Raw genomic sequence first — 12,665 nt, 5'->3', positions numbered from 1 at the left:
TGTGGGACCTGAGCCCCCAACCTATGGGGTCTGGCACATTCTCTAGGCTGATAGAACAGGGTTCAACTATAGATAACCAACCAGTGTCACAGAATTGCTGGGTATGAGGGAAAGGCCTACACATTTGGGGACCAGAGATAAAACGTTTTGTTTGAGTAACCAGGGATTCTCACAGGGAAGAAACACACAGTAGGGAGGAACTAGATTTCTCTACATAGGAAGGAAAAAAAGCTGATTCCTCTTTACAGCAGGCCCACATGCCCCAGCTCTGTGTTGTTAATAAGGGAAATACAACTGAGGCCCTAAACTCCATACCCATTCCCTGCCCCTCCTCTCAGGTGAAAGCCCCCCACCCCTTGCTCTACCCAGCCCATCTTTTGTGCATCCTGTAGCCCTGGAATACCAGGCCTCAGTCGTCCCTTCAGCTCCTATCTCAAAACTGGCAGGATTGTTTCCAAAGCTTAGCTATTGTAAACAGTGCTGCTATAAACGTAGGAAACAACCCAAATGCCCAAAAATAGATGACTGGATCAAGAAGATGTGGTACATATATACCATGGAATATTACTCAGCATTCAAAAAAGATAAACACATGCAATTTGCAGCAACATGGATGGCGCTGGAAGGGATCATGCTCAGCGAAATAAGCCAAAAAGAAAAAGAAAAATACCGGATGGTCTCACTCATAGCAGGAATCTAGAAAACTTAAATAAGGGACCAGGAAAATGAATAACTATAAGAAAGTGAAAATCAAAATCAACAAACAACTATGAACCAGAGACACTCTATGGGGAGTGGAGGGCGGGGAGGGGAGAGATCGGGGTCAAAATAAGGGGGTTGCAATTGTATGGGGAATATAAAAATAAAATTTATTAAAAAAAAAAAAAACTGGCAGGATTACCTGGTCCTGAACATCCCCAGAAGGTGCGGGCACACAGCTGTGGCACATTCACGCAAGCACACATTAGTAATAACTTGATGCTTGTCAGTGGTGTGGCTGGTGTGGCCTCCAGTCTGTGGTCAGCATTCATTCTCCTACCTCTTGACCTTGCAGGGTCTTGTGCCTCATCCCCGCTACCACAGACACCTTGCCACGTCACCTTGTCACCCTGCCACCATCCTTACTCCTCTCTGTTTGCTGTTTGCAGTTTCCACATTTGGTGATGTTTACCTCAAGAGACTCTTGTGCAGAAATTAATTGGGGATTGCCTGTGAGCTTCCCAGAGTAACAGTTTGAGTAGCGCCCACCAGGGAAGGACACAAGCCAGATGAGAGAAGGGAGAAAGCAAGTGAGGCAGCAAGTCCAGCCCCAGCTCCTAGGAGGCTTCTTGCTAGGGTGTAAGAAAATGAGGTGGAACAGACATCTTCCTCTTGTTACTTCATCCAATAAATGCCTCCGTTACAGAATTGTTGATGAAAATAGGAGATTGATTCAATGATTTTCAAAAAGAGCGTCACATTTTAAAGGACATTGCGTATGTTTATTACTTCAGAAATTTTCAGTAATTTTGTGCCTCTTTTGAAGCCATTTGACTAAAAATTTAAATTTGGGGGGTTGCATGGTTTCAAAACATCTTAAGTTACACTGAAGGAAATCTGGCTACTTTCAGAAATACACTTTGATATCTTTTTTCCAAGTACCTTTCCTTTTTAAACACATTGACACTGAATAACAACAAGGTGAACTTGGTGTCACAAAGAGGACCCCCTCGCTCTGAGATGTGCATCCTGCACTCTGGTCTGGAGCCTGCAAAGCAGGTGAATGAGACAGTAGGTGCTCTGACTGAATCATTAAAGAGACTTCATTCCATTTTGTAGGCCTTTGCTTCTGGGAGGTTTTACTGAATAGAAGAGTGCCTTGGGGTTCTGGCTCATTTTGTTGTAATAACTTGCCATGCATTTGTGCCTAGTGCTATTAATGCTCACAATAACCTGAAAACTTAAAATAGATGTAATTGTTGCCATTTTTCACAAGCGAAAAAGTAGGAAACAAAAAATGTAAGACAGGAGACTCCAGGTAGCTAAGGATTGCAGGGCAGCCACCGATGCCTCCCCCTTTGTGTTTGTGTCCTTAGAAATCTGTGAGATGGAAAAAAAAAAAATTAAAGAGAAAAAAAGAAAGCTGTGAGACCCGTATTTCCTAAGAGAAGCTGGTGTAGCAAATATTGTAAGGCCTCCAGGTGTTACCCTCCCCCCTCACCACATCCACATCAGTGACAGCAGCCCCAACCATGTGAACTAAGTCCTCCTGTCTTGCTTGATTCTGGTGTCATCTTAGAATCTTTTTCTTTTCAGCCTTATTGAAATTTGATTGTATTTCTTCTGACCCCATTTTTGTAACATAGATGCTTTCACAGGTAAAAGAAAATGTCCTTAGGCCAGTTAGTCCACGCTTGGCCCACAGATAAAATAAGGCAGAGATAATATTACTGTGGAGATAGAGAGGTGCCTCCATTATCCCACACTCTCCCCCAACCCTCATGTGGCCCTCTAATTGGAGTGTCTTTTATTTTTCTAAGTATTTAGAGTTGTTTTTAATTCTAGGCATCTCAACCTTTTCCTAATGAGTTTAAGTCAAAAGGCACAAGAGCATCTAGAAAACACTCCACAAAGCATCGTGGACAGTGATCATGTCCCATGTTAATATCAAGTGAGTCATTAACATTGAGAGCGGGGTTCTTGAAGCAGCCTGAGTGTTAAACACATACGTGCCCAACAGTTTGTCAGCATGACAGCCGCATTTTTTTCTACAATCAAAATAGTATAATTGAGCTCACTTCTATAAAATGGGAATAAATGGACTAGTTAATGGATTATAAAAATTGTACCAACAGCTTCTGGTTGCCTAATTTTTAAAAACTGTATGAGAGAAGAAGTTTTACCAAATAGATCTGCCAGCTAAAAGAAGTTTTAAATAATTAATGATCACGTTGCTCTCTTAGAGAAGTGTAGTTTTATCAAAATGCTTCTGACATATTTTTAAAAATAGAGTAGGTTGATGTCATGGTAACCAGTTCATGATATGTCTTGTAAGGAGAGGTGTTCAGTCAGTGCTCTGTTATATATAGCTGCTTCAGAATACTATAATCCCTCACTTGGCAGACTATCCATCATTACTAGAGCACTTCAGAATTCGCTGGAATTTCTGCGAAGAATGACCAGGTTGTCAGCATTGACTCTAAACAGACCTTCAAAACATTTCCCTAAGTTGCTAAAATAGATGGCAAATCTGCCAAATGTCATCGCTTGTATTAGTGGAGGCATGGAATGGAATTTTTTGAATCTAAAGGCAGCAAGATTGGTGCATTGGGTTTTCACTGGACAGCACCAAGTGAGCTGGGCTGCCTGGAAGCCACTTGGATGAAAGCCTCACTGACTGCAGCAGTTGGCACAACACCGGGTATGTCACAGACATGTTCACAGTGTGTGTCCTTACACACACACAGTGCAGGTAAAGTCACAGACTGCATAGTTGTTGCATCTCTCTGTCTGGGAGAGGGAAGCAGGTGTTGATGGTCAGGTTGGGCTCCACATTGCGGAGCCAAGAGCTCATCCGTGAGCTGGGACTGGGAGAGTTGTACGCTCCACTGTGGTTTTCGGTGATGCTTTTGCATTCCAGAACTCGGGCTAGAAAGTGCAAGTTTTGTTTGATTGCCCATGTCTCCCATTTTCTTCTTGGTCTGTTATCCCACATAGTTGCTAGAAGCCTTTTTCGCTCTACCTTCAGATGGCTAGATGATGCTATTATCGATGAGATCACACCCAAGCTGATCGGGGACCGGCCCAACACCTACACCTACACCAAGGCCTTGGGAGAGGTGGTGGTGCAGCAGGAGAGCGAGAACCTCAACATCGCCATCGTCAGGCCCTCCATCGTGGGAGCCACCTGGCAGGAGCCCTTTCCGGTCAGTCCCCCCGCTGGACCCCAGCTTGGCCTTCACACGGGCCTCCTCCCAACGCAGTACTTTCTCCTCTCCCTCTGATTTTTCTTCTCAGGGTGTGCCTGGGTTCAGAAACTCAAACACCAGCCTGTTATATATTAAGGCAAAGTTCCATGTTGGGTTCAGGATTTACCTACACTGACACTGACATCCTAGAGGTGGTAGAGATCTTAAATAATTTCTCCTTAATCCTAGTCTCAAAATTCTCATGGGGGGTTTTAATTTCTTGGCTTTCTGGCCATTGTTTAAATATTCCAGAATGTTCTCAATGGCCAGATTTGTGATTTTACAGATGCCAGGATTAATAGGAATCACAAAACAGATAGAAGGTTGTCAGCTTAGGAGTAATATCTTTACCCTCTGTATAACTCTATATCCTTTTTTTTTTTTAAAGTACTTTAAATTATGCCATCTCCTCAGAGCCCATTCTATGAAGCTATAGGGCCAGACAATTCAAGCTCCAGTACTTACTAACAGCACAACCTTAAGTTGTTGCATCTGTCAAACAGGCTAACACCACCCACTCTTGAACATCGATCAAATGAAAAATAGAGGAGGAGCACCTGCTCCCTCGTAAAAGGCTCAAGATTGATCGCTTCATCCTCTCCTACCTCCTCTCCCATGTGACACACACATTTTGACTTTTGCAGATAAGCAGACATAAAACCAACTCACTTGCTTAAAGCTTAGAGATTTTCTTCTAACTGCTCCTGTACATATCTTTAACATCTCTAAGCATGCTTAACACTTAATATATGAACACTGTGACTCTTTAAGTTTCCAAGGAATTTCTTCGAATCATCTTTGAAATGTTCCCCTAAGAGATTAAAATCAGGCCCCAGGAGGTGGAGAATGATGCTGGTGAATGGGTCAGCAGATCATGCTGTTAAAGACAACGCCCAGTGTCATACCTAAGGGGTCACACAATAAATTGAAAACATCCTTGACTCCTGCTATGAGAAAATGCTGCAGAATTTTAAGGCTTGCACAAATCAAGTGTAGAAAATACCCAGTGCTTTGCCTCTAATCTTTGCTTGTAATCTTAGAAATGCTGGATTAAGGAGTTCTCTTGTCTGGGGTCTTATTGGTCTTACTGGACATTCATAAAATTTGACTGCTTATGTTCCAAAGGTATTGTGATTTTTCTCACACATGTAACCAATCACTCCTTTTCTGTTTTAGGGTTGGGTTGATAACTTAAATGGACCCAGTGGACTCATTATTGCGGTATGTGGAGTGATGTGGGGGAAAATGCTTTGATAGTTCATAGGGGGAGTAACAGGCTGCTTAGTACATGACCCGAAATCAGAAATGTTACTTTAGCACAATTGAAAGTAGAGATAAGGCAAAATTACTCACTATTACCAGTAAATTTTATTATCAGGAAAACAGAGCAACTGTGATCTCATCAGTCCCCATTTATGAGGGGTTTTGGGGAAGCATTGAGAACACCAAGCACCATGTCTGTATTTCCCTTGTGTTACCACAAGGTGGGGGTATTTCCGCCTTTTCTCTGTTACTTGACAGCTTGAATTACTGCAGGGAACCGGGTTTGCAATAAAAATCATATTTACAGGGATGATTAAATTCTTGATTATAAAAAAACAAGTGTTTACATGTGTGTGGATGGAAACTATATAGACATAAAATACTTCAATACCTTTTAAAACTACAAGAGCGCTACCAATGAGAGCAGATGTTTCAAGTATAAAAACTGATGAACAGAGGGCAGCTTTTTCAACACCAGCCTTGGGGTGGAGGAGCAACTGCACTGGGTCCCGTGGGTCAGCAGTCCTCTGTGCCCTCTCCTGGTGGACGGCCAGCCTGGCCTCCATGCTGTTGCCTCCCGGGTCGCACAAAGGCATTTCAGGGCCCCAACTCCACTTTTTAGGATAAATATATTAATATATTCAATGTTCTAATGGGTCTAAGTCTTTTTTAAAAGAAAAGATTTATTTATGCATACAAGAACTGGGGTACAGGCCAGAGGTGAGAGGAATCACTAGAGACAGAGTGGGGAGCAGAACAGGCAGACTGACTGAAATACACTGCTGAGGGGAGCAGCAGATGAGACAGGATAGGTCTGCTGTGCCATGTGGGTAGCCCCCTGGCTGGGGATTGAACTCGTGTTGCAGTAGCTGCAGTGAGCTTCATAGGTTGCGTTTTAACCCCTTGTGCCACCAGGAAGTCCGGGGTCTAAGTCTTATTAGGGATCTCAGGCTTTAGACTCTACCACTGTTCTCAGAACTAGGTCCAGCATCAACTGAAGTACAAACAGGCAACAGTAATTTGTGACTAGTTGGCAAAGAGAGGAATGAAGGGATAAGCTTTGTGATTTTTTTTTATCTAGCTGTTACTGTCGTTCTGTTTCTTACCTCTCTTTAATTCTTTCTTACTTAAGACTCACTTGGGCTAATGTTTGATAACTTAGAACATGATTCTTTTAACATAATCCCAGAGTGAGTTTTATTACATTGTTTATAAAACTGCATATTCAAATTTGTTCAAGTTTCCAAGCTAGTTTCTTATGTTTAAAAAGGGGCATCAATGGGACCTCCCTGGTGGCACAGGGGTTAAAGTCTCAGTGCTATCAAGCTATTGCCAGCCACTGTGGCATGAGTTCGATCCCAAGCCAGGGAGCTAACCCACATGACACAACAGGCCTCTCCTGTCTTACCTGCTGCTCCCCTTAGCAGTGTATTTCAGTAGATCTGCCTGTTCTGCTCCCCACTCTGTCTCTGTTGAATCCTCTGACCCCCTGTACCTTTGGCATACACTCCAGAAATTGGTACCCTAAGAAAGTGCTAACCATTTCAAATTAATGTTAGAAACATGCAGGGTATAAATAATCAATTGCGGGCCTCCCAGGTGGCGCAGTGGTTGAGCGCTGGGTTGCGAAGCTGCCCGCGGCCTCTGTGGCGCCGGTTCGATCCCCGGCTGCTCCCCGGCCACCGAAGGAGGGTCCCACATGGCGCGCAGACCTCTCCTGCTGCCCGCTGCTCCCCTCAGCAGTGTACTTAGGTCTTTCTGCCTGCTCTGCTCCCCTCTCTGGCTCTGGTGAATTCTCTCGCCCTCCCGGCTTCTGACTGTACCCAGTGCATGTATAAACCAAACAAACAAACAAATAGATAAATAAGACATGCCTCTAGAAAATTAAAAAAAAAAAAAATCAATTGCTTCATAAAGTAAATAAACATGACTTTTTTTTATTAACTGACATATTTATTGAAATGACTTTAATTAATGTGAATAATTCCCAATTCTTGAGTCTATCTGCGTGTTAAAGAAAGTTACTAAAGAGGGCCTCCCCTGGTGGCACAGCGGTTGAGTGCTGGGCTGCGAAGCTGCCTGCAGCCTCTGCAGCGCCTGTTCGATCCCCAGCCGCCGGCGAGGGTCCCACATGGTGCAACAGACCTCTCCTGCCATGCTTGCTGCTCCCCTCAGCAGTGTATTTCGTCAGTCTGCCTATTCTGTTCCCCACTCTGGCTCTGGTGAATTCTCTCACCCTCCAGCGCTTCTGACTGTACCCAGTGCTTGTATAAATAAATCTTTAAAAAAGATTTAAAAAAAGAAAGTTACTAAAGAAGTGACTTTTCCCCAAGTAATAAAAAAGGTTTTGTTATATTACTTCATTAATTTTTTAAATGTTTTCTTAAACTTTGGGTCTCTACTATTGCATGTAATTTAGTAAACAATAGCAGAAAACCTCCTCATTTAAATGGCAAGCTAGTATTATGGGAAATCTTTATTCTTAAAATGTCTTATGAATTAATTTTTAAGATGTGAAAGCCTATTCTCGGTGTTTAATTAACTGAATATATTAACCCCTCAAAAATTTGAGGCATTCCACTGCCTCAAAGAACGTGAGACGTAGTAGTGGTTCATGGAAATGGTGGCGTTTGAGATGAACTTGGCTTGGAGGTTGAGTAGGCTGAGATCAATCAGCTGTAGCCTGATGACTTGGTAAGCAGTGAGTCAATGTTAACACTATTACTAACAGCATTAGTGTTATCTGTCCAATAAATACTTTAGCTTCAGCTGTTACATACAACCTGGTCGAATATTTTCTGATCTTTTTCTCCTGCAGGCCGGGAAAGGGCTACTTCGGGCTATAAAAGCGGCTCCATTGGCAGTGGCGGATTTAATTCCAGTTGATACGGTTGTCAACCTTACCTTGGCCGTGGGATGGTACACAGCAATTCACAGGTATGGATGCTTGAGCTAGCTCGCAAACATTTGATGAGGAGGAGGGTAAATAGGCATATTTCCAAAATACATGCACTTGATTATAGAAGACCCCAAATATGAGATGGTGTCTGTTTCAGTAGTTTTACACAAATCCAAGTGTGCCTTCACATGTAATACAAATATGCTTTATAGATGCTGCCTGCTACTTGGTTGACCATAAAGTAATAAACTCTTTTCCCTTATCTTTTTCCCATTAGTTCTCCATCTTGTTATAGTTAACTAATTTTTATTTCATTTTCCAGACCTAAGTCAACATTAATCTACCACTGTACGTCTGGTAGCCTCAATCCCTGTAACTGGGGCAAGATGGGTAAGTGCACAGTGATATAACTTTGACTGCTTGAATCTGCCAATATGCTGTTAGTGTGTGCTGCTGGGGAAAAGTGGACAAAGTGTCTTGGAACGTAGGGTTTGAGGGTAATAAAGACAAAGAGGAAGTCAAGAGATCAAACAGTTGCAAATTGTACGTGTATGATAGTGAGCTACGTGGCCTCCCAAGGAAAGGAATTGGGAGAACACCTCCGTAATTGTAAGCAGCACAGGGTCCAGCCACCATAGAGATTTTTTTAAAAATAAAACCAGGTAAAGATCAGCAATTATAAGCAATGTCAGTGATAATTACTGCCTGTCAGGCAGTTGCTTCCATCCACATACCTTTCCCCTCTTGCTACACCACAGAGGATATGAAATGGTAGATGACCAAGTAGATGTAGAAAAATTCAGTAATAATAATGGCTTTTTTTATTAAGTTAATCATAATCTTCATCAATTTATATGTTAGCCAGAAGTGTAACCTTGAAAATTTCTTATTGAAGTAATTTATCCTGCTTATAATAGAAAATTATTTTATCAAGACACTCTTAGGTCAATTTAGGATTTAATTTTTTTTGGGGGGGGCTGTTGAAGAACCAGGTTGTAGGCCAGAGGTTCAGGGGATGAGAGGATTCAGCAGCAGAAGAGTGGGGAGCAGAATAGGTGTATCTACTGAAATACACTGTTGTGGGGAGTAGTCGTCGGGACAGGAGAGATGTGCTGTGCCATATGTAGATTAGCTCCCTGGCCAGGAATTGAACTCAGGACGTGGTGGTGATAGTGTAGAGACTTAACCCCTAGGCCACCAGGGAGGCCCCAGAATTTGATTTTCTTGTGAATATCTAAAACATTTCAATCATTTAGCTGTTGTTTGAATAATAGTAGTTTTTAGGGAAAAAAAGAAATATACTTAATTGGTTAGAATCAGATTTCCAATTCAGAGCACGCACACTGCTTTGTATTATTCTATTCACAATTTTTACTTCCGTAAACATGAAATTAAATTAACTATTACCATCTAAGTTCTCTAGACTATACATCCAGTTATTTAAATCATATATCTAAATAATTTTGAAAGCATTTGGAATAAAAATATATCTCCTTTACCTCAATAACAAAATTAATATATTACTCAGAAAAGAGGTACAAGTAGAAACAAATAAGATATCTTAAATTAAAAAATTGCTACCTCGGGCCTCCCCGGTGGCGCAGCGGTTGAGCGCTGGGTTGCGAGGCTGCCCGCGGCCTCTGCAGCGCCGGTTCGATCCCCGGCTGCTCCCCAGCCACCAGAGGAGGGTCCCACATGGCGCGCAGACTTCTCCTGCCGCCCGCTGCTCCCCTCAGCAGTGTACTTCGGTCCTTCTGCCTGTTCTGCTCCCCACTCTGGCTCTGGTGAATTCTCTCACCCTCCCGTGCTTCTGACTGTACCCAGTGCATGTATAAACAAAACAAACAAACAAATAAATAAATAAATAAAACATGCCTCTATTAAAAAAAAAAAAAAAATTGCTACCTCTAAATTCTGCTTCTGAGAGTCAAAATATTCTTTTCCATACTGTTTATCATCTGTTTTATGGAATTGTAGAATGTTGTACTTGAAAGTGGTCTTGAAAATAACCTAGGGTGCTCATTTTACCTTACACATGCAGTCCAGAGACAGTAAGTGCTCCACTCAGACTAGGAGGGGGAACTGTTGCTTTAAGTGGAAATAGAAAGCAAGTCTCCTGCCTCTCTTGAAGGTATAATAACCACTCCGCTAGTGATTCTTATGATTGAATTCCAATCCCTGTAAGAGGGAGACTTCAGATTCCTGGGTCCTAGGCCTCAGATGGTTCTGAGGAACTTGTATTTTTAATAAGCATCCAGATGATTCTTGACACTGGTGGAACCTACTTGAGAAAGCCTGTAGGACACATACCCTCTGTTGATGAGTCTACATGTAAGGGGTGGGATCTATTCACATAAAACCCACAGGAATGTCTCTGAGTCCAACTTAAACTTCTAATGGTGATGATGGGTAGGTGTATGTCATGTTACCTGCAGAATTTCTTATTAGCTACTAATATACCTTTGCTTTCCCAGTGACCTATGTGTATAGGTCAGACTGTACACACATCCCAGTGTGAGCCAGGACACCACACTAGAGTGTGACTGTGGGATGCAGGACACCATGCTCGTTCTGTGATAGGTGTGGACATGTAGAATGTCTCTGGCAAAGACAAGTACCTGGCGCGCATACCCCCTCTACCCTCTCATACACATGGCAGACATTTCTGGCTGATTCAGCACTCATTCCGCTGCACCCAAGCTCTGTCCTGGCATGTTTTTTAACACAGACTTTCTGGAAATTGTGACCAGTTAGTTGAATTGGATTCAAGCTAAGGCCCATTTATGCTTCCTTATCGGACCTGTAAAGGAGAGGTCAGAACACTTCCTGTGGAGACCACTAGGCCTGGGATGGAGCAGGTTGGACATGCATAGCCTCTACTGATGTTTTGAAGAACCCAGGAATCTGAAGTCTCCCTCTTACAGGGATTGGAATTCAATCATAAGAATCACTAGCGGAGTGGTTATTATACCTTCAAGAGAGGCAGGAGACCTGCTTTCTATTTCCACTTAAAGCAACAGCTCCCCCTCCTAGTCTGAGCGGAGCATTTACTGTCTCTGTGTATGGTAAAATGAGCACCCTAGGTTATTTTCAAGATGACTTTCAACAGTGATTGAAAGCTGGCCTTGTGAGCTCAGGATCATCCTCCCATCTTCTTTAATCTCCTTCAAAAAAATGTGTATTCTGGTGCATATGGTCTTATACATCTTTTGTCAGATTTACATCTAGAACCTAGGTAATTTTCACTTTTTGCCTAATTTTAATGGTATAAATTATTTTCTAGTTGTTTGTGGTTGGTGTGTAGAAATGCAGCTGACTTTTATACATTAACCTTATAGCCATCCATCTTGCTAAACTGTTGCTCCTAGTAATTACAAAGAGAATCCTTTCAGTTTTCTATGTAGGCAGTTATTTGATCTTCAAATATTGGGTTGTTGGAAATGTCATGAAGTATTTTTTTCTGTTTTTTATGCAAAAATGCATCATGTCTCTTCTGCCTTTGCATGCCCAAATCTTTATTTTCCTTGTCTTACTGCACTGGAAACAACTTCTAATACAATATTGAGTAGAAATGGAAGTAGTGGTTATCATTGCCTTTTAATCAGAAAGCAATTTGTCACTATTTTTTAATCAGTATTAATCAGTTTTAATCACCCAAATATTTTCCTATTTTCAAATGTTAAAACTTCCCACCAGCTTACACTTCCTGGATGGCCCAGCTCATCCTGGAGCCTGTTGTCTGCTTTTTGTTTCCACAGTGCTTGTCTAATGTAGGCATCCAGTTATCCACTTCATAGAATGTGTTGAGGTGAATTTTTTTTTCATTTTTCTTTTCTGAGAGCTTGTGTCAGATTAGAGTGATCTATTCACAAAAGGCCTGGGTTTGTGGGTTTTTCTGAGATTATTTTACCACTTCAAGTTCTTCAGTAGCTCTAGGATTTCACAGACTTTGTTTTCGCCTGAATCAGTTTGGTTATATCTGTCTCTGTTACTAAGACTCTGTATTCACATAAAATTGTTGATGACAGCACTTCAGTGTTTTTTGCCCTGAGCTGTATCTGTAATTATGTCACCTGTAATTGATATCAGTGATTGCACTTCTCTTTTTTCCTCAATAACCTTCCCAGAAGGTTATTTTTCCAAAGCACCAACTTCTGACTTTAATGATTCTTGAAACTTCTTTATTTTCCAGTACTTTGATTTCTTTTCTCTATTACTCCCTTCCTCTTATTCATTTTCCTTCTTTTTCTTTTCTTTAACTTCGAAATATAGCTCATGAATATTCAGCTTTTCTAGTGTAAGCATTTCCCTCAAATGCCACTTTTGCTATATCCCACAAGTTTTAATCTATAACATTTTGATACTATTTATTTTTAAGCATTTAAACTTTTCCATGAGTATGGACCATGACCTATGAGTATATAGAAGTGTGATTTTTAATTTCTAAATTCAGTTTTCCAATTGTGTATGAGATGGCTTTGGGGTCAGAGGCTTCAGTTTTGGACTCTGAAGTCAACTAGACTTGGATTTAAACCACAGTCCATTCATTCATTCCT

At 41.7% G+C, this 12,665-nt stretch overlaps 1 protein-coding gene across 1 annotated transcript in view; it reads left to right on the top strand.

Annotated features, from left to right (window-relative positions):
* The window catches only part of FAR2 (fatty acyl-CoA reductase 2), a 151,780-nt gene that overhangs the window by 127,726 nt on the left and 11,389 nt on the right, over positions 1–12,665 (top strand). Inside the window, exons 5-8 of the mRNA XM_037514175.2 lie at positions 3,728–3,905; positions 5,124–5,168; positions 8,029–8,147; positions 8,432–8,499. Coding sequence (XP_037370072.1) covers positions 3,728–3,905; positions 5,124–5,168; positions 8,029–8,147; positions 8,432–8,499 — 410 coding nt within the window. The remainder of the gene's footprint in view (positions 1–3,727; positions 3,906–5,123; positions 5,169–8,028; positions 8,148–8,431; positions 8,500–12,665) is intronic.

The sequence above is a fragment of the Talpa occidentalis genome, unplaced genomic scaffold, assembly GCF_014898055.3.
Source record: "Talpa occidentalis isolate TD23 unplaced genomic scaffold, MPIMG_talOcc4v2.1 talOcc4.16, whole genome shotgun sequence".
In the NCBI taxonomy this organism is placed as follows: Eukaryota; Metazoa; Chordata; class Mammalia; order Eulipotyphla; family Talpidae; genus Talpa; species Talpa occidentalis.
This window is presented reverse-complemented; position numbering and strand designations above follow the sequence as displayed.